This window comes from Octopus sinensis, linkage group LG18 (assembly GCF_006345805.1).
Source record: "Octopus sinensis linkage group LG18, ASM634580v1, whole genome shotgun sequence".
Taxonomy (NCBI): domain Eukaryota; kingdom Metazoa; phylum Mollusca; class Cephalopoda; order Octopoda; family Octopodidae; genus Octopus; species Octopus sinensis.
This window is the reverse complement of record NC_043014.1, coordinates 38,528,406-38,552,008: the sequence shown is the minus strand read 5'-3', so window position 1 is coordinate 38,552,008 and position 23,603 is coordinate 38,528,406. Positions and strand designations below refer to the sequence as shown.

General features: G+C 37.8%; 1 protein-coding gene across 5 annotated transcripts in view; it reads left to right on the top strand.

The window, feature by feature from the left end:
* Nucleotides 1–21,551, top strand: part of LOC115221503 (protein phosphatase 1 regulatory subunit 12A) — a 414,153-nt gene extending 392,602 nt beyond the window's left edge. For 3 of the 5 annotated variants that reach the window (XM_036510896.1, XM_036510895.1, XM_029791700.2), the window contains 3 exons: nucleotides 5,595–5,663; nucleotides 16,742–16,859; nucleotides 18,922–21,551. In XM_036510896.1, the coding sequence (XP_036366789.1) occupies nucleotides 5,595–5,663; nucleotides 16,742–16,859; nucleotides 18,922–20,610 (1,876 nt within the window). In that variant the 3' untranslated portion in view covers nucleotides 20,611–21,551. The remainder of the gene's footprint in view (nucleotides 1–5,594; nucleotides 5,664–16,741; nucleotides 16,860–18,921) is intronic. The other 2 variants (XM_036510897.1, XM_029791701.2) reach the window with 2 other exon arrangements.
* Nucleotides 21,552–23,603: the final 2,052 nt, after the last annotated feature.

Below are 23,603 nucleotides of genomic sequence, written 5' to 3'. Positions count from 1 at the left end.
CTAAAAATTCTGTGTATTTCATTGTCCCCTTACACTATATAATTTTTCATACAAGGAATTTTACAAAGTATTTACATATTCTTCTCAGGTGTGGCATATTTGAAAACATGGTACCACAGAGAGAGAGAGACATTCTATTGCTCACACACACAGGGTTGGGTTTCGATGTTGTCAGTACTGTTTCCAGTTTGCAAGGAGTTAAATTTAACCCTTTAACATTCGTCGCCTTACTGGCACTTGTGCCCGTGCAAGTAGGGTGCTAAGAGCACCATCCGAGCATGGTCATTGCCAGAGCCGCTAACTGGCTTCCGTACTGGTGGCATGTAAAAGGCACCATTTGAGCGTGATCGTTACCAGCGTCGCCTTACTGGCACCTGTGCCGGTGGCATGTGTAAAAAGATTCGAGCGAGGTCGTTGCCAGTACTGCCTGACTGGCCCCCGTGCCGGTGGCACATAAAACGCACCCACTACACTCTCGGAGTAGTTGGCACTAGGAAGGGCATCCAGCTGTAGAAACTCTGCCAAATCAAGATTGGAGCCTGGTGTAGCCATCTGATTTGCCAGCCCTCAGTCAAAATCGTCCAACCCATGCTAGCATGGAAAGCAGATGTTAAATGATGATGATGATTACTGTGTCAAATGTAGATTGACAATCTGTTGGTTTTGACAATGAGGGTACCAGACAATCCAGTCAACGGAACAACATGCTCATGAGATTCATGTGCAAGTGGCTGAGCATTCCACAGACAAGTCTACCCTTAACATAGTTCTAGTTCTCAGAGAGATTCAGTATGACACAGAATGTGACAAAGTTGGCTCTTTGAATTACAAGTACTGCTCATTTTTGCCAGCTGAGTGGACAGGAGCAAGGTGAAACAAAGTGACTTGCTCAAGGACATAGCACACTGCCAGAAACTGAACTCATGGTCTTATGATCATAAGCTGAATACCTTGACCACTAAGCCATGTTTGATTACATGCTTGTTTATTTTTAGAATGGCATTGTAGGGTAGGTGTGAAAGGCTTGATCTGGTCAGCTGGAAAATAAAACAGCTGGCAGAATCAATAGCATACTGGGATAAATGCTTAGCACCATTTTGTCCATCTGCATGTTCTGAGTTCAAATTCTGCTGAGGTGGACTTTGCCATTCATCTTTTCAATACCGGTTATGCACTGGGATTGATGTAAACAACTAGTCCCCTCCCCCAAAGTTTCAGGCCATGTGCCTTTAAAAGAAAGAGTTATCATCATCATTATTATTATTATTGTTATTATTATTATTATTATCATTATGATATAAGTAGTGGGAATTTAAACTAGAAGCTCAGTGGCAATTCCTGTTTTAGTGATTCAGTGTTAAATGAACATAAATCACAGAGGCATGCTTGCTACTAAAATACCAGTGATATATTGAGGTTGACTGCTGATTCAATTGACTTTACTCCTTCCTTATGCATTCACAAATTCACCATTTTACATATCAATAGAAATCATTTCTTTATTGATGTTTAAATGTTTAAGAGGGGTTATTGTTGTTGAGATTATAAATTTTTTAAATATTTACATCTACATTATATTTTTCACCTGTCGTCTGGTTTTAACAGTATGATACCCTGTCTTGCTCAGGTACATCTAACTAAGTTTACACTGGCTACATGCATTGGGGCCAGCTCACCAGCCTGATGATAACTTCCTCCCACCCTTCTTACCTAGTCTTGGAGACCCTAAAAAGAGTCTTGAGAATTTCTCTTGCATTTTTAACTAACCCATTAAAAATAAAACATAAACCATGAAAGAAAAACAAGGATGTGGATGTAAATATTCTAATTTCTTCCTTATATATCTGTTATATAATATACATGGATGATATTAATTCTGTATATACCTTTGAATATGTATACCTCTCCTCTCTTTCTCTGTCTGTATCAATAGTTCTCAACTATTTTTTTTTTTGCCTATAGACCCTTTTGATTCCTATTTTACTCCATTGGACCCTAATAAGCATTTAATGTTTAGAAAAAGTCCCATTATATTTTTATACTTATATATCATTATGAATTGTATGAAAAAGAAAAGTTTAAAATATTTCAATTTTGGATTAGGTTTGCAAGGTTCTTTATATGAGTTCGTGTGTTGAAGCATATTCTGTTGTGTCTGGGGAGAGTCATTTTCTTTTTGTGCCTTATAATGTAACACACTCACTGGTAAAATTTCCACTTATTTCTTTCTTTTTTTATTTATTTTTATTTTCCTAAAATTTTCATTGCATCTTGCAACCTTTTCAATAGTTTTGCAAGACGCAACGAAAATTTTAAGGAAAATAAAAATTTTAAAAAAAGAAAGAAAAAAGTGGAAATTTTACCGGTGAGTATGTTACATTATAAGGCACAAAAAGAAAATGACTCTCCCCAGATACAACAAAAGTTAAAATGTTTTGTGTTTTGTTGAAGGATAACCAGTTTATTGCAGATAAGTTTTAACAACAAAATCTTATGTGGATCCCACCAAGGGTCATATGAACCCTGGTTGAAAACCAATAGTCTTTTCTCTCTCTCTCTCCCCACTCCTCTCCCTCTCTCTCTTTCATACACAGATATACACACATACATATAATATACACATACATTGTAGAAGCTGGTTATTATATTAGAAAATAATGTTATCAAGTGATTATTGTTCTCAAAATTAATGAATCTTAAACTCTTGATTTACCTAATGTTAAAAGCTGGTTATTGTTATCAAGAAAGTAGCATCTGAAAAGTGATCACAATTAGCTTCCACTGTATTTAGAAGAAACTGGTTACTCACTTCACTCCGTTGCTACTCAGAGTTTGTTGTTGTAATCATTTATTGATGATATTCCGTCAGTTATGGTAAGGAGCATTCCAGTTGATCCATTCAATAGAACAGCTTGCTGCTCATGAAATTAACATGCAAGTGGTTGAGTACTCCACAGACATGCATACTCTTAATGTAGTTCTCAGGGAGATTCAGCGTGACACAGTATGTGTCAAGGCTGGCCCCTTTAAATTACAGGTACAACTCATATTTGCCAGCTGAGAGGACTGGAGCAATGTTAAATATAGTGTCTTGCTCAAGGACACAACATCCTACTAGGAACTGAACTCACAATCTTATGATCAAGCGCTGGATACTCTAACCACTAAGCCAGGCACCTTCACTCATAATTATTTATTGTGAGAAACTCAGAATACAGTCAGAGTAAATCATCAGATTTGTAGTGGTAGCTAGATAGTTGAATGATCTCCCTTGAAAGAAAGATCATAGAGTAACCTCCCTTTTCTATGTTTCTTGAAGCATCTGTGTCATGAGATGTGATTCTTAATTATTCAAGAAGCTTAGTTGATTAGACTTTGGGCCATTTACATCATTACTATATCCGTCTATTTCTCTATGCCACATGACTGAAAACCACCACTTAGCTGTTATTTGTACATTTTCTATCTCTGAACTTTCTTGCATAGATTACTTCATTCAATTAGATTCTACAATTTGATTCTATGTATCATCATCGATAAAGGAATAAAATATATTCTTATGTAGTAAATATATAGATCTTGAATTTATTCTTTCATCTCTATATGAACTCTTGTATTAACATACATGCAGCCACATCAACACCTTGTATCTATCTATCCGCTCAGTTGAAGTTGACTCGATGTTACTCGATGGATCAGTGTCCTCCAACCAGTTCTATCCTGGGCCACTTCTTTCAAATTGGCTATGTCCATTCCCATATCACTTTTGATGGTGTCAAGCCAGCGGGTTCTTGGTCAGCCTCTTCCTCTCTTGCCACTGACCATTCCAAGCATGATGTCCTTCTCCAGGGATTTTCTCCGCATAATTTGACCAAAATATGTCAATCTATGCTTGGTGATCCTCAACACTTTGTACCAACTATATATTCCACTGCAGATTCTTCTAATTAAACAAATGAAATTATATGTACTGAGTACTACTATTTCACTTACTTGTACAACCAAAAGTGTGTGTCTGTATAAATGTGTGTTTGTGTGTATCAATTATATTTTTACAAGCTTTAATCCAGCGTCTCTTAACCATATGACCATTGAGGGCCAATATAAGATTTTGGCTGTTGAAATTTATATGCAATAGATTCGTTATACTTCTACAAAACACAAGATGTTTTAACAATTTTTTTTTTATTCAGTTCCTAACAATAGCTAATTATAAAAATATAATAGGATTTCTAAACATCGATTGGCTAGGGGTGTCCATCTGAGTAAAATTGGAACTAAAGGGTCCATAGCTTAAAAAACACTGCTTTAACTTCATATCATCAAGTTTGTAACAGTATATTATTATTCAATGTCACAGACTCTGCTTTTAATGTACATTAAGTTCTTTATTTAACCTTTTGCCTATCAAAAGCATTTACATAAGTTTTTCCTAAATATCCATGCTTGTTTTCAGATTTTTAGTGAGACCTTGTTTCATAAATTTTGAGTAATATAAAGGAATCTTTTCCTTTTGAACGGCACTTTGTAACATAATTTCTAGGTAACTAAAAAGTTTTAAACTTCGTATACTGGTAGAATGTGTTTATAAAACATCATTTTTTCTTGGCTTTATTGAGAAAATTCTATATGTTGTAACATATTTCGTGTTTAATTTTGAGCATTTCGGCAATTTTAACCAATCGCTGACCTCCATTTAGGTAAATAACATTCTGTGCATAATGAATATGTCCCTCCTTTAAGAAACAGATTGGGTTTATTTACATTTGTGAAGAAAAAAGATACCCTTCCCCCACCCCTAGCCCTAACCCTGACCCTAGCTCTAAACCTAAATCTTAAATATATTGAAATGCAATAGATAGATACTAGGGTTATAATTATGGGTGACAATTTCATACGACACCGCTATGGAAAATGGGATTTTTTTCTAGCGGTGTCAAATGAAAATGTCACCCATAATTATGGCCCTAGTATCGATCTATTGCATTTCAATCTATTTTAGATTTAGGGTTAGAGTTAGGGTTAGTTAGGGGTTGGGGAAGGGTATCTTTTTTTCTTCACAAATGTAAATAAACCCAATCTGTTTCTTAAAGGAGGGACATATTCATTATGCACAGAATGTTATTTACTTAAATGGACATCAGCGATTGGTTAAAATTGCCAAAATGCTCGAAATTAAAGACGAAATATCTTACAAACTATAGAATTTTCTCAATAAAGCCAAGAGAAAATGATGTTTTATAAACACATTCTACCAGTATACGAAGTTTAAAACATTTTAGTTACCTAGAAATTATGTTAAAAAGTGCCGTTCAAAAGGAAAAGATTCATATAAATCTTTCCTTTCATAAGTCCTCAGTTACTCTGGTGGCTCAAAATAAATTGAAAATGTGTATCATAAATGATGAATGAATGCCTGGTAAATATGACAGGCAAAAGGTTAAATCAAGTAAATCTAAGATATATATGAATATAACTCCTCCCATTCTTGCTTATTGTCATTTATTTAATTCTTTGCCGACTTTACTCATATTTTTTTTTTTTGCAATTCCTGCCATACCCTTGTTTTGTTTTTTATTTTTTACTTTTTCCAGCTCCTCTTCTTCCCCTACGAATTGCTTGCTTACCTCAAACAATTCCTTCTCGGACAAAGCCTTATTTCGGTTTGGTTCTTGGAATATTTACTGCATTGTTTAACTGTTTAGTTTCTTTTCCCTTTGCTTGCTTGCTTGCTAACTCTAAATACTACTACTACTACTGCTACTACTACTACTACTACTACTACTACTACTACTACTACTACTACTACTACTACTACTACTACTACTACGGCATGTGGTAACGAGTTTGTTGTTGGTGTTAAAGTCTAAATCAGCACTCTGATTGAGAAGACTTAAGGTCAAAGGTAATCCTCCAATGATTCTCTCAGCATTCTGTTTCACATTGGGTTTCTTGGACTATTGAATAAGCTTTCCTCTCTCTTCTTTTCAATATGGTAATGGTAGGATGCATGATTTGAAAGGCACTGGTGTGGCTGTGTGATAAGAAATTTGCTTCCCAACTACACACTGCACAGTGCCTTGGGGGCAAGTGTTTTCTACGATAGCCACAGTCTGACCAAATCCTAGTGAATAGATTTGGTAGATTGAAACCGAAAGAATCCAGTTAGTATATATATATATATATATATATATATATATAATAATTATTTGAGGGAATATTAATCCTAACTTACAGGGAAAAAATTCAATTTAGAAATACTAAATCAAATTTCACACAATATATATATATATATATATAAATATATAATATATAATATATATATATATAAAATTAGAAAGTACCACCTTTTATCAATTCAAAATGAACAATTAAATTACACCATCTAGAAAATTACATATAATAGAAATATTAAAATAACAATAAAATACCAATGATTAAGTAAATTGCAAAAAAATAATAAAAATGTATATGATTGGTATTTTGAATTGATAAAAGGTGGTTCTTCTTAATTTTTTGTATATGTGTGTGTGTGTGTGTGTGTGTGTGTGTGTGTGTATCATCATCATTTATCGCCCACTTTCCATGCTGGTTTGACTGAGGACTGGCAAGCCAGTAGGGTGCACTAGGCTCCAGTCAGATCTGGCAAGGTTTCTACACCTGGATGCCCTTCCTAACGCCAACCACTCCGAGAGTGGAGTGGGTGCATTTTACATGCCACAGGAACCAGTCAGGTGTCATTGGTATTGACTACATTCAGATGGTGCTTTTTATGTGCCACTGGCATGGGAGCCAGTCAGCGGTCTCACTGGCATCGACCACATTCAGATGGTGCTTTTTATGTGCCACCGCCACAGGAGCCAGTCAGAGGTCACTGGCATCGACCACATTCAGATGGTGATTTTTATGTGCCACCGCCACAGGAGCCAGTCAGAGGTCACTGGCATCGACCACATTCAGATGGTGATTTTTTTGTGCCTCTGTCATGGGAGCCAGTTAGGGGCCACTAGCATCAACCATGTTCAGATGGTGCTTTTTACTATATGCGTGTATCTTTGTGCCTGTGTTTTTCCCCCCACCACTGCTTGACAACTGGTGTTGGTGTGTTTACGTCCCCATAACTTAGCAGTTCAACAAAAGGGACATATAGAATAAGTACCAGGCTTCAAAAAAAAAAAAAAGCACTGGGGTCAATATCTTCAACTAAAAATTTTTCAAGATGGTGCTCCAGCATGGCCATAGTCTAATGGCTGAAACAAAAGTTAAAAGACAAATCTGGTTACTATTTTCACGAAGAAGGTGAACTGATTACATAAAATCTCCCTGGTTGCCTTGTGCCTTGTGTTAATAGAAATAGCAGTCTGTGGAGCCAAATGTTTTACAATTTCCCTTTAATCTTTAGATGGTGGTTTAGTAAATGAATACCAGTAGTATATTGGGGGTAATTCCAGCTTTTCATATACTCATCCACACAGAGAATTCAGTATATAGCTTTGCATAGGAGTGGCTGTGTGGTAAGTAGCTTGCTTATGAACCACATAGTTCCGGGTTCAGTCCCACTGCGTGGCACCTTGGGCAAGTGTCTTCTACTATAGCCTCGGGCCGACCAAAGCCTTGTGAGTGGATTTGGTAGACAGAAACTGAAAGAAGCCTGTCGTATATACGTGTGTGTGTGTATGTGGTGTGTGTGTATTTGTGTGTCTGTGTTTGTCCCCCAACATTGCTTGACAACCGATGCTGATTTGTTTAGGTCCTCGTGACTTAGCAGTTCAGTAAAAGAGACCGATAGAATAAGTACTATGCTTACAAAGTCCTGGGGTTGATTTGTTTGACTAAAGGTGGTACTCCAGCATGGCCACAGTCAAATGAGTGAAACAAGTAAAAGAGTAAAAATAAATAAATAATGAAAATTCTGTTATACGATCTGGTATGGTTGGTCATTATGAAGCTCTCTTTGCAACCATGAGGTTTCTTGTTCAGATGATGATGTCCTATTCTAAGGTACTAGGGTGGAATTTTAGAGAGATTTGGCTGCTATTTTTAGCAATTTGAGCAATCAGGTACTGGCTCTCTCATTGACTCAGATAAATACCAGCCGAGTACTGGGCTTTGTGAAAGTGCATGGCTCAGTGGTTAGAGTATTGGACTCTTAATCATGAGGTAGTTAGTTCAATTCCTGGACTGGGTTGTGTGTTGTGTTCTTGAGCAAGACACTTTATTTCACGTTGCTCCTGTTCACTCAGCTGTAAGAATGAGTTGCGATGTCACTGGTGCCAAGCTGTATTGGCCTTTGCCTTTCCTTTGGATAACATCGGTGACGTGGAGAGGAGAGGCTGGTGTGCATGGGCAACAGCTGGTCTTCCATAAACAACCTTGCCCGGACTTGTGCCTTGGAGGGGAACTTTCTAGGTGCAATCCCATGGTCATTCATGACCAGGGGTAGGGGTCTTTACCTATTTCCCTTTATTCTCTTGTTTGGGTTATATTCAAATAATTAAACCCCAATAGGAATCTTTAATGAGTAAAAATTAATTTTTATTATCTAAATGCACAGCATCTTTGGCAAATGTCTTCTACTATAGCTGTGGGTCAACCAATGGCTTGTGAGCTTGTGTGTGAATTTGGTAGACAGAAGGTGGAAGCCCATCATGTTTGTGTGTGTGTGTGTGTTTGTCACCCTCCCCCCACTGCTTGACAATCAGTGTTGGTTTGTTTACATCCCTTAACTTTATGATTTACCAAAAGAGAATGATAAAATAAGTACCAAAGTTAAAATAATTAGTGAAGTTTATTTGCAAACATAATGTGGCAGTCCTGACTAGGATTGGTTTATTGATACAGCTGGAAAAGATGTTTTCCTGGGGTTAAAAAGTAGTAACATATTCCTAGTCAGGACTGCCACGTTATCGTTTCATCATCATCGTTTAATGTCCACTTTCCATGCTAGCATGGGTTGGATGGTTCAACTGGGGTCTGGGAAGCCAGAAGGCTGTGCCAGGCCCAGTCTGATCTGGCAGAGTTTCTACAGCTGGATGCTCTTCCTAACACCAACCACTCCGTGAGTGTAGTGGGTGCTTTTTACATGTCACTGGCACAGGTGCCAGACGAGGCTGGCAAATGGCCACAATCGGATGGTGCTTTTTACGTGCCACCGGCACGGAGGCCAGTTGGGGCAGTGTTGGCAATGACCACGTTCGGATGGTTCTCTTACGTGCCACCAGCACTGGTATCACAGTTATGTTGACAAATAAACTTTACTATCCAGGACTCTTACTACATAGTTTTAAAAGTAGTTGTTTTTCTCCTTAAAATAATTAGTTGGGTCTATTTCTTTGACTAAGATTCTCCTCCAAGGTGGTGCCCCAGCCTGGTCTTAGTCCAATAACTGAAACGGGTAAAAAAAAAAAAAAGAAACCATATTAAGATGGGCCAAACCTGGCCCATCTCAGTAAGGTAGGATACTCTGGAGCATTATTAATTTGATTACAACTTTGTACTATACACAAATAAAAGCATCAATAATTAATTATAAGTGGAGGCACATGGCCTAGTGGTTAGAGCAGCGGACTCGCGGTCAAGGGATTGTGGGTTCGAATCTCAGACCGGGCAATGTGTGTGTTTTTGAGCAAAAACACCTAAGCTCCACACGGCTCCGGCAGAAGGTAATGGCGAACTTCTGCTGACTCTTTTGGCACAACTTTCTTTCACTCTTTCCTCCTGCATCTTGCAGCTCATCTGTGATGGACCAGTGTCCCATCCAGGTGGGAAACCTATACTCCAAGGAAACTGGGGAAACTAGGAAACCAGCCCTTATGAGCCAGACATGGCTTGAGAAGAAACAAACAATTAATTATAAAGCAAGTTCTTCTGCATGCAGTAGTCATCTCTACCTCCGCATTGTACCTATTTGCAGCTTAAGGCTATTGAGTAGTTTGGTGTTTTGACTGGGAAGATTGCAACCCTGGTGCTAAGATTATTTATGGATTAGACCAGATAATCTTGCAGTCTGGCAGGTGGAGTGGTTATAACAGTAGATAGTAGTTTTTTTTTGTTTTGTTTTGTTTTGTTCTGAATTCAAATCTCGTTATGCTTAAACTCTGTTATGCTTTCATCTTTGTGGGATTACTGGTATAAGTACCAATCAAGCCAATGAAAGTCAGTAATATGGTTGAAAGGAAAATACCTGAGAGGTGGGTTCTGCATGGTCAATACAAATATAGTGGGTGTCTCAGGTATGTAATTGAGATGAACAACTTCAATCAACTGAGATAATCCGAACAATTAGTAAACAGAAACTCTTCCTTATGGGTGTTTAAATTTAAAAAAAGAGGGAGATAACTCAAAACAAGGGAGATAACTGAAAGCAGGTCAGAGGAGTTAAACTTTTAGACGACATAGACATTGCATATTAGATGGATTCAATCTTGACAGCCAAATAGTGAAAACAATAGACATGTTTCAGCCTTGCTTAACTTCCACAGAGAAACATATTGTATTCACTTGGTAAGACTGTTATTTTTTAGCTATTGTTTTTACAATTTGTAAGACTGTTATTTTTTAGATTCCCAATTGATGGACTGCAGTCCATCCCCCTTTATCACCATACAGTTCTTACTCTCTTCATATATCATGCCTTTCTCTCTCTTCCCTATCCATTTTTGCAATCTGCCCAACATCATTCTCCTCTTGTCTACCGTTTCATCAGTACTATTCTGCTGTTCAGCATTGTTATTTATCTCCCACTCCCCCACTTCTATTGCTTTCTGGTTCCATTTGCTCACTCTTACCCTCTCATATTTCTTTATTGCCCACAAGGGACTAAAGATAGAGGGGACAAACAAGGACAGACAAACGGATTAAGTTGATTACATCAACCACAGTGCATAACTCGGTACTTATTTAATCGATCCTGAAAGGATGAAAGGCAAAGTCGACCTTGGCGGAATTTGAACTCAGAATGTAGCGGTAGACGCAATGGGGCTAACCACAGAGAGGTGAAACAAGGACAGACAAACGGATTAAGTTGATTATATCGACACCAGTGTGTAACTGGTACTTATTTAATCAACCCCGGTGGAATTTGAACTCAGAACGTAATGGCAGACGAAATACCGCTAAGCATTTTGCCCAGCATGCTAACATTTCTGCCAGCTGCCCGCCTTACCCTCTCTTAGAAAATGGGAGCAGTCATATAGCTTCTTTACAACAAGTAACCTTTTTCTCTCTGGCCCCTTCTGTCATATTCTTACCCATCTTTTACCCTTCATCTCCTAGCATAAAGTTGCTTTCTTGGGGTTTGTAGTCTTGAAAGCTGCATGACAGTCTCACTATTGTTGGTGGCTCAAAAAAAAAAAAACTCCAAAAAACACATCCAGTACTTGCTGTAACATGATTGTCGTTAGAAAAGGTACCCAGTCATAGAAACCTTGCCAAAGAAGACCCTGGAGCACAAAGCAGTTCTTGACCCCATTGGATCCTGATAAACTGGCCAATCCATGTCAGCATGGAACATGTGCATTAACTACTACTACTACTACAACTACTACAACCACCACCACCACCACCATCACCACCACTACAACTACTGATGATGATGATGATGATGATGATGGTGATGGTGATGATGGTGGTGGTGGTGGGGTGGTGGATTGGCAGAATTATTGGAGTGTTAGACAAAATGACCTGTGCTAAGTAGTTAGGGGGCCCTTTACAGTCTAAGTTCAAAGCTACTAAGGTCAGCTTTAGTTTTCATCCTTTCAGGTTTGATAAAATGAAATATCGGTCAAATGCTTACTTGTAGGGAGTGAAGAAGATAGTAGCAACTACACCCACTCAAAAATTGCTGGCTTTGGGTCTAAACCAGAAACCAGAAACCATTACTACTAATTATTATCGGAGTTATTTCTATTGATACTAATACAATAAAGTACTTAATACTGTTACCGATGTTACTTTTGTAGCTGTTGTTGTTGGTGCTGCTTCTGTTAATACTAAAACTACTACTACTACTGCTGTTATTATGACTAATACTATTGATAATGAGTTTGTTTTGTTGATTTATTTAAACATGTACATCTATCTGTGCACAGATATATGTCTGAGTACATATGGACTCTCTCTTTTTGTCTCTCTCACACACACAAACAGACACATACATGTGCACATGCATGTACATACACCCACACACAAATATACATGCATACACACACATACAGATAGAAACACATGAGCTTGTACTAAAGTACAGTTTTTACTTTGTCTAAGTGTGACATTTAATCACAGAATGCTCAAAGACTCAGCAGGTGATATGACTATATGTCTGTATTTTTTTTATTGCCCACAAGGGGCTAAACATTGAGAGGACAAACAAGGACAGACAAAGGGATTAAATTGATTACATCGACCCCAGTGAAATAACTGGTACTTTATTTATCGACCCCGAAAGGATAAAAGGCAAAGTCGACCTCAGCGGAATTTGAACTCAGAACGTAGCGGTAGACGAAATACCTATTTCTTTACTACCCACAAGAGGTTAAACATAGAGAGGGCAAACAAGGACAGACAAAGGGATTAAGTCGATTACATCGACCCCAGTGAAACAATTGGTACTTTATTTATCGACCCCGAAAAGATAAAAGACAAAGTCGACCTCGGTGGAATTTGGACTCAGAACGTAGCAGTAGATGAAATATCTATTTCTTTACTACCCAGAAGGGGTTAAACATAGAGAGGAAAGACAAAGGGATTAAGTCGATTACATCGACCCCAGTGAAATAATTGGTACTTTATTTATCGACCCCGAAAGGATGAAAGGCAAAGTCGACCTCAGCGGAATTCGAACTCAGAACATAGCGGTAGACGAAATACCTATTTCTTTACTACCCACAAGGGGTTAAACATAGAGAGGACAAACAAGGACAGACAAAGGGATTAAGTCAATTACATTGACCGCAGTGAAATAACTGGTACTTTATTTATCGACTCCCGAAAGGATGAAAAGGCAAAGTCAACCTCGGCGGAATTTGAACTCAGAATGTAGCGGCAGACGAAATACCTATTTCTTTACTACCTACAAGGGGCTAAACAGAGAAAGGACAAACAAGGGCAGACAAAGGGATTAAGTCGATTACATCGACTCCAGTGAAATAAATGGTGCTTTATTTATCGACCCCGAAAGGATGGAAGGCAAAGTCAACCTCGGCGATATGACTATATGTCTGTATGAATTAAACAAACATGAAGAATGGACTTCAAATGAACCATCATCATTCTTCTGTGACCTGGTTGACTAACCAATCCCAACCATTTGGGATTCACAGTATGGGTTGTATTATTCATCCTTTCGATTGCCGAATACAAAACCTGGCCTGCAGGACCTCTGTTTGGGAGATTTTCCTGAATCACCATTTCACCCTTGATTGTGTGCCAATCCATTGCAAAGTTACCTATTTACAGCTGAGTGGACTGGGGCAACCAAAAAATGAAATGTTTTGCTCAAGAACATAACATGTCATCTGGTCTGGAAATTGAACCCATGACCTACTAATAACATGCAACATCCTAACCACTAGGCCATGCGCCTCCACTCAAATTTACCACATATAGAAAATATTATGGAATACTTAGAATTTACCATAGTGTGTGTCTGTTGCTTGTGCTATCTAATCCCCTCTCTTCCTCTTTCACATGCACATGTAATTGAAATACCCCTCCCCAAAATTACTGGCCTTGTGCCAAAATTTGAAACATATCTGTACAGCTGTTTTCCAATTTAGGCAAGCATTAGACAAACAGCTGAGTGGACTGAGGCAACATGAAATGAAATGTTTTGCTCAAAAATACAGCATGCTACCTGATCTCTCTCTCTCTTTCTCCTACCTGCTCTCTTATTCTCTCTCTCTCTCTCAAGTTTACTTTGCAATAATTTGGTTTTGGGTTTGGTCCCACTGCAAGACATCTTAGGAAAGTGTCTTCTAGTGTAGCTTTGGACAAGCCAATGCCTTTGAGTTGACTTGAAAGGCAGAAGTTGTACAGTAGCCTGTTCTCTGTGTGTGTTGATTCTACACATCCTCGTTAACACTGTTTGGAAAGAAAACAGAAAGTGACACTGTTTCCATTCTCCATTAAACAAATGTCCCATGCTTCAATAAACATCTGTGGTTCAGTGGAATGGAAAATAGATTATTTGAAAAAGTGAGGGTTTGTGACAGGAAGAGCATCTAGCTGTAGAAAACCTGCCCTAGTAAGTCTGTCTAATATTTGCCTAAATTGGAAAACAGCGGTACAGATATTTGTTTCAAATTTTGGCACAAGGCCAGCAATTTTGGGGGAGGAGTAATTCAATTACATTGACCCCAGTGCTCAACTGGTACTTATTTTAATGATCCTGAAAGGATGAAAGGCAAAGTCAATGTTGGTGAAATTTGAACTGATGAAATGCCACTTAGCCATTTTGCCTGGGATGCTGACAATTCTGCTAGATTCTGATGATGATGAGTATGATAATATACTGTAATACCTCACTTTACAAGGACCCACTGTATGAGACCTCGAGTTTACGAGTTTTATTTTTCAAGCACAAAATCCAAATTTTGAACGGAGTGCAAAAGTTTCTACTACCATAACAAATGCTTCTGCATGTTATTGAGAAATTTATAGAGAGTGAAATAAACCTTCTAAGCAAACAACTCTAGACTTGTTTTTTAAAAAGAAATCTACTAGTCCAACTACAAGCTTGTGAATCAGCTATTGCGTTTACAAGTGATGGTGTGCATGTGTCTAGTGTGAGTGAAAGTGATTCAGAAAACGATTATTATAATAATATTTTTATTATAAATGATCTTGACATTCTTTTTACTTTACATAAAATATTCTTTACATCCTACTGTTGTTTTATTGCCATTTTTTTTATGAGTATTATAAATTTTATAGGTAAAATATTTTTCTGGGAATGAATTATGATTTATAACATGCTTCTATGGGAAATTATTGCTCTGATTTATAAGTTTTTGCTTTACGAGCGGTCTCTTGGAACAACTTGTTTATTAAGGCATTATTGTATATCAATTCAATATTTGTATAGATGTACCTACCTACCTACATACATATTGGGTTGTCCGGAAAGTTTGTGCCAATTTTTAAAGGAAAGAAAAAAGTCAATAAATACTTGCCATTACATTTTTAATCAACCAAATATGGACCATTTTGTTGCACAATGCATCTCCATCTTTCCTTTAACTTGAAAATACCCTCTTCCCAGAACTGAGGTGGTTTCATGGCAAAGAATTCATCAAGGTATCTTTTTACGTCATCCAGGAATTGAAATTTTTACCATTAAGACTATTCTGCAGAGACCTGAATTAGTGGAAATCCGAAGGAGCAACATCTGGTGAATATGGAGGGTAGGGTAACATATCCCAGCTGAGCTGCAGCAATTTTTGTCTGGTTCCCAAAGCATCAAGTGCTGAAAATGAACTTTCTTATCTTCCATTTTAAAGGGTTACAGAATTAACACAGGTTATAGGAACATAAACCTTCTTCCATGAAAAGATAGCTTAAACTGTGCTCTAAATGGAGGTGTAGTCAAATTCTATTTTATGGACTCAACCATGTTCTAAAATAAGTCGAAAGATAAGCTGCTATAAATTGGCACAAACTTTCTGGACAACCCAATACATACATCATATATATATACACACACACACACGCACACACACACACACACACACACATAGGAAGTAGCTTATTTTGATTACTTCAGCATGTAACATTTTGGATCACAATAACCTGTTGACAACATTGTCCATGATTATAAGTGGCTTCCACCACTCTGTGTGTGTGTGTGTACATATGACATTACGACCACTAATCTAGGACAGAAACAAAAGCCTATGGGAGTGGGTAATGTGGGGCTGATGTAATATATCAGTCTATCTTCTATGTAAATTAATACTAACATATTTTAAATCAATGAATAAAAAGTAATGTGAATGAATGACTCACTCATATTACTTGAGCAAACATGGGACACAACTCCAGACATGTTTCTCCTTTGTTATAGCCTCACCAGTGAAATACCTGCTGAAGTACTGATGGAAGAATTATTAACCCTTTAGCATTCAAATTAGTTAATCAAATATAATACTTATTTATTCACATTGTTCTGAATTAGCCATGTAATATCTCATAGTTTTGAGATGTCAATGATGCAATTGTTTATTTTTAGAATGGCATTGTAAGGTCACTGTGATAGGCTGGATCTGGCTAGTCTGAACATAAAGCAATATGTTCAGAATATTAGTGTCAGATATGACCAGCTTAAAGGCTAGAGGTTGAAGTAAATGTACAAAATTGGCATACAGGAAATATAATTGATTAAAAAATAATTAATAACTGTTGTTCTGTTTGTTCTCTAGAATATTCTTCACCGAGGACAAAAACAATTTTTCTTTGTTGGTCTTGTTTTAACCATTTAGCATTCAGATTATTCTGTCAAATGTGATGCTTATTTATCCACATCGTTTTAAAATAATAACGCATTATCTCCAAGCTTTAAGATTTCACTGGTGCAATTACTTACTTGTAGAATGACATTGTAGGGTAGGTGTGAGAGGCCAGATTAGTCCAGTTTGAAAATAAAACAGGTAGAATATTTGAGTTGGATGTGGCCTGTTGAAATATTAAAAGGTTAAATATTTCTGAAGTAACTTTAAGTTTTTCATCTTTACATTTTCCTTTGCAGTGCATCTTTACGCCGAAGCAGCATGAGAGGTGAGAAGAGTGCCTTATTCATGAAGGAAGCTAAAGAAGAAGCAGCTCATTTTGGTGTGATAGACCTAAATTCTTCCAACCATATTGCTGTAAGTCTTTGTTATTGTTATTAAATCTCAGAACGAGATGTAAACAGTAATCGCTCGACAATGTAAAGTATAGAAGCCATCTCAATATGGCTAACCACAAAGGGGGGGGGTGTTACTGTAGCTTTTTAGCCCCAGGAGATCATCGTCTCCAGCTGGCTTTAGGCACACTATCTGTGCCCTTATGGTATTTGAAAGGGATGGCCTCCCATGCAAATACCATAAGGGCACAGATAGTGTGCCTAAAGCCAGCTGGAGATGATGATCTCCTGGGGCTAAAAAGCTACAGTAACCCCCCCCCCCTTTGTGGTTAGCCATATTAAGATGGCTATTATACTTTACATTTGTTATTGTTGTTTGTTGTTTATCCTCAGTGTAACTAATTAGAGTTGACCTTTGTCATACAGTTCCCTCAAATCTGTCGGGTACATACGTGTGTCAATAACGTGTTCCGAAATTTGAAATGTAAAAACATGCGATTCCCTCCACCACCACCACCACCACCTCCTCCTCCTCCTCCACATTTTAAACATACTTGGAGCATTGTTGTAAGATTAAGAAGTTTGCTTCCCAACTATATGGTTTCAGGTTCGGTCCCTGCTGTCTTATACTATAGTTTGAGGCTGACCAATGCCATGTGAGTAGATTTAGTTGACAGAAACTCAAAGAAGCCCTGTATGTGTTTTTGTGCATGTGTATGTGCCTTGTCTTGACATCACAATATGATGGTGACTCAGAAAGTAATGCAATTTTACTTTGCATTATTTTCTGATGCAATTCTGAAGTTGTGATTGTCATCATCATACGGGTTGCATCCTTCATTTGCAACCTTCTTTGTAAACATGTATACATCTCTGTGAGTGTATCTTTGTGTCTGTTTGTCCATCTCCCCACCAACTGCTTGAAAACTGGTGTTGGTGTGATTATGTCCCCATAACTTTAGCTGTTTAGCAAAAGAGACTGCTAGAATAAATATTAGGCTTAAAAATATGTAAGTCCTGGATTTGATTTGTTTGACTAAAAAAAAAATCCTTCAAGGTAGTCATCATCATCATCATCATCATTGTTCGACCGTGGTCGAGACAATGGAATTTACCATGCTATGCCAGACTTCACGGTCCATCATAGCATTACGGAGGTCCTGTTGCTGGATGCCTGTATCCCTGGAGATTACATCAGAGTAGGAGAGTGTGCGCCCTCTGGTATTGCGAGTAGATGGCTTCCAGAGGAGAAGAGTAGAAATTGCCTCGTTTTCAGCTCTATAACAATGTCCAGCAAACTGGACTCTCCTACCTTTCACAAGAGATGACACAGGTGGTAGTTTCCCATATATTTGCATTTTGGTTGGATGACGCTTCCACGAGAGATTTTGAGCTCTCATAAGGAGGCGAGTGTAGGTTCCATCCAACCGCCTCTCAAGCTTCTTTGAGAGGTAGTGCTCTAGCATGGCTGCAGTCAGATGACTGAAACAGGTAAAAGAAAAATACACATTGTATGATATTTCTCTTATGTTTGCAGTGAATCTTTATATAAAGACATGCAACCCTTCATAGGTATACAAACCATTACAATGCTACATCTCTCTTTACTCTTTTACTTGTTTCAGTCATTTGACTGTGGCCATGCTGGAGCACCGCCTTTAATCGAGCAACTCGACCCCGGGACTTATTCTTTGTAAGCCCAGTACTTATTCTATCGGTCTCTTTTGCCAAACGCTAAGTGACGGGGACATAAACACACCAGCATCGGTTGTCAAGCAATGCTAGGGGGACAAACACAGACACACAAACATACATATATATACGACAGGCTTCTTTCAGTTTCTGTCTACCAAATCCACTCACTACCGAGGCTATAGTAGAAGACACTTGCCCAAAGTGCCACGCAGTGGGACTGAACCTGGAACCATGTGGTTGGTAAGCAAGCTACTTACCACACAGCCACTCCTATCTATTTATAACTCTTATAAGTGTCCTACCATTTTATTTTATTTCATCTTCAAAATGCCATTTTCTATTGTATAAACTTAACTCTAGTTCAATGTATTATCTTATATTTTTGACAGGAGGAAGATGACGATGATGATGATGAAGAGGATGACTATTTAGGTGTAACTAGTGTTGACGACGTAGAACTGATAATGGACGATATGAAAGAAAACAAAGTTCCCCAGTTGTCTGGCTCGGTCTCTCAGAAATCTTACCAAAATGGTGACACAACGAATGAGTCTAATCGGCTGAAATCTTCTGACAGTTTCCACTCCAAAATATCTGAGGTTGTTCTAATGACTCAATCCAGATCACAAGGAAGAGACTCAACAACAGTTGGTTCTCTGTCAAACAGAAACAAACCAACTGTTACATCTCCGTCAAATACATCAACAGTTAATATCCCACGTCAAGCACCTCTTACTAATTCAAAGGAAAGTATAAATAGTAGTAAAAATTCATTAAAAGACTCAAAGAAATCAATTCCTTTAGAGACAAACATAGATCATGCAATTAAGCAAGTAGGTTCAAAATCACCTGATGTTTCAACTCTAGCTAAAAGATTTGACACGATGTCTTCTTATACGAATGATAGCAAACCTTTGGAAACAGTTCTTGGAAGACCAGTTACAAATTCCAACCAAAGTTCTAAAACATCATTGAAAGAGAATAGAAACCCATCTGCTGAGGTTTCTCAAAGAAAGAATAGCAGTAACAACATAGCTGCCAGTCAGAGTTCGGAGAATTCTTCAACTGTCAACTGGACGCTTCAGGTGAATAAATCTGCCAATAATTCACTTAAACGACAGTCAAATAAAAAAATGGTTAATGGCGCCGAGTTGAATGAAAAATCTTCGTCTCAGTCAGGCAAAAAAGCAGCCCCTGTGAAAACACCTGCTGCTCCATCGGACAAATCTGAGAGTACGAAAGAACCCATTCCAGCAAGTCGCTCGGCGGCATCAAAATCCTCTAATATTTCGACACCCGCTTTAAGTAACTCACGTTTAAAAGACGACAAACATGGTAATAGTGTCAAGGGTTCAACGAATTCTGATGCAGCTTCAAGTAAAGCATCGAATTTCGGGACAAGCTCCACCTCGAGACCAATAGATGTTCGAATTCCCTTTAGAAACACTGACAACACTCCATCGGTTCCAAAAGGTAATGACAGTGCGAACACTCAGTTCGAGAAAGGTGGAGGGAGGGATTCCAAGAGAAAGGAAAAAGATTCGAAATCGGTGCATCTTGAAGAAAAATTACCTACTAACATTCCAAATGAACTAGACAATTCTTCCAGACCCATACCTACATCAGATACTGAGGGTACACCTGCTGTGGCAAAAGGATTGCCCCAGCTAGAGCAACGGTATCCAACAAATAGAACAGCTGGCTGTACATTAAGTGATCTGAAACGTCAAAGACAGGCCAACTACAATCGCCGTGGCAGCAATGGGAGTGGAGCTAGTACCGAGAGGCTTGCACTGACTGGAGAAAACGCCAAGACGATCTTGCCGAATTTACCTGGTAATCCTTCTGCCCATATGCAATCAAACTGGCAGGAAAGGCATGATTCTCCAGCGTTATCCAGCAAATTTCCAGCTCATGCTCCCGGTAGTGCTGACCCGACCCCGGCTACGATAGGAAATTACAGTACTTGGTCATCTTCTATGTCGAATGGAAACGACACTATTACTAAATACTCAGCACCCTCAACTGTTCAGGTTGTGGGAGATGAGGAGAAGAAGTGCTGTTGTGTAATTATGTAATTATATGGAAACGGGAAAGAAAAATGGTGTAAAAAAAAAAACCCAAAAAACAGAAAAAATATTTTTTTTACTATTGAAAACAATGGAAAAGGAAAAAGAAACCGTCTTACTTTGAATTCCCACCTCACTTTTACTTACATGTACACATATTTGTTCTTGTACAAAGCATAAATAATATTTCTCTTGTTTAATTTGTAATTTTATTTTTCTACACCTTATCTTTAGGCATCTGATGATTCTCTCCCCTATTTTGACCTCTCTAAGCTTCCTTCATTAACACCTTTTTTCCATTTTTTTTTTTTTCAAATTTCTTTTTCATTAATAAAAATTTCTTTCGTGTCATTTGCACTTCCAAAAAAAAATCCTAAGAGTATAAAAAAAAGCAACACTAGTAACAATAAACAAAACACTAGAAATATTATTTCTATTACAGAGTTCTCCACTTCTTACAAAAAAAAAAGGAAAATATAAATAAAAACAACTATACATTCAACTATTTTTAATCTATTACACTCTGTTAGCAAATTTCTTAGTATTTGAATTATCTAAAACCTAAGTTAAATTTCAGTTTCCTTAATTTTTTTTTACTTATTATAAAGTAATTCCTGGATTTCATTCAGTTTTATTTTTGCTTTCATTTTTTGAGTGGTTGAAGATTCCATGTGTGGAGGTGGGGTTTTGAGTAAATCAGAAGAGACTAGAGATTAAAGGAAGAATTAATTTTAGGATGTCCCTCTTCTCAAGTGGAAGCAGTTTTTTTTTTTATCAATTGTTGTTAAACTTCTTAAACCAGTTTGTCTAATACTTAAGTGTGATTTAATTCTTGACATGTGAATAACGAACTTCTCTCTGTTTCATAATCAATTAAATCTTCTATCATTTTAAATTAAGAACATTTTTATTTTTGTAATTCTTTAATTAAAATAAACGATAAAATTTTTCTTTCTTTTTTTTTGTGTGGTTTTGATTTGATTTTTTTTTTTCTTCCATCCATTTCATCCTGTTTTTTTTTCTTTTGTGTTACTTACTTTTAAGATTGTTTGAAGTTTAATTTTTAAAAGTAAACACTTGAAGTCTGACATTTTTAATGAAGAAAGATTAGGGAGTAGAATTGTTGGGTTAATTATGCTTTTTTTTCTGCAAGATTTAGCAAAGTAAATGAAATGGATTGTCTTTGAAGAAAAATCAAAGCCTCGATAACTAGGCTGATTGTATGTGTGGTAGAAAGAAGAGAGATTGTACAAGATTTGAAAGTAACCAAGGACTTGTCTTCAATCCCAGATACTTTGCTGTCTGAAAATATTTGTAAACTCTGCTGTAGAGTCTGTTGGTCGAAAGCTGGACTTGTTAGTCATATGAAATCTCAAGACAGCATATACTAAAGGAAGAGATGGCCTTCTCTTTTTTCTGAAAGAAAAAATTTTCTTTCTTTTTTTTTTTGTGGCGTGTGAGTATCTCCTATGTCAGTAGCACCAATTATGAATGTAAACACTTCAGCAGTGCTTGCTTCATGCTCTTGTTTGATGGGGTTGGGGTCATCCCAGGATAGTGGTCCCAGAGTCGCCAAAATGCGTAGAGCCAACCAGGTCCACCAGTGTTCTCAGTCGCTGGCGGTCCTGTGCCAGCCCCTCTGCAGTAAAAGTAATTACTGGTGGCAGTGGTCTTGGCTGGAGTCGATGGAGAGAAGTGGATGGTGGTGGTGGGGGTTAGGAAGCATAGATTCTGCAGGTCTCCTTTGCATGTTAGTTATTTCTTTATTGCCCAAAAGGGGTTAAACATAGAGGGGACAAACAAGGACAGACAAAGGAATTAAGTCAATTACATCGACCCCAGTGTATAACTGGTACATAATTTATCGACCCCGAAAGGATGAAAGGCAAAGTTGACCTCAGCAGAATTTGAACTCAGAATGTAATGGCAGATAAAATACCGCTAAGCATTTTGCCCGGCGTGCTAACGTTTCTGCCAGCTCTCCTTTGCATGTTAGTGCCCTGCTATTGAGAATGATGAGGCAAAAATATAAGGTTGATTCCCAAATGTCTGTACAAATCCCAGAGCAGATACTACCTGGAATCCTGCCTGATGCTGTAATAATTCCAGTAATCTAGCACTTAGAATTGGTACTTTTATTTATTGACCCCCCCTGAAAGATTGAAAGGCAAAGTTGACCCTGGTGGGATTTGAACACAGAGAGATACAGACAGACAAACAAAACAATGATTGATTTCAAATTTTAGCCTAAGGTCAACAAGTTCGGGGGAAGGTGGGGTAAATCAATTACATGTACCCCAGTAATCAGCTGGTACTTATTTTGTTGACCCTGAAAGGATGAAAGGCAAAGTCAACCTTAGTGGAATTTGAACTCAGAACGAGAAGACAGATGAAATGCCACTAAGCATTTTGTCCGGCATGCTAACAATTCCAGCAGCTTGCCATCTTAGAATGCATTGTAATATTTGTTTTGTCTATCTGATGCTCTAATAACTTCGCCAGTTCACTGAATCATCATCACCATCATCAATCATCCATCATCATCAATCATCCATCATCATCAATATCTTTATTACTATCATCACCACCACCACCACCTCCACCATCATCATCATCACAATTATCAGTTTAATGTCCATTTTTCCATGCTTGCATGGGTCGAATGGAATTCATTGAGGGGAAATTTTTGAACAGTTAGATGACCATCTTGTCACCAACATTCACCTGTTTCCAGCAGGGTATTCCCCCACTACCACCACCACCACCACCACCCTAGAAGGACATGTCATCACGGATGTTTCGAAGCATAAAATCATTTGTATGAGAGTGATACTCATTTTACAGCTCTTGTGCAATGTCAAGACAAGAATATACACAAATACCTACACACACACACACACACACACTTATGCATACATGACAAGGTCCTTTCAAACTGTCCAACCCATGCCAGCATGGAAAGCAGGCATTAAATGATAATGATGAAGAATAACTTGAATATA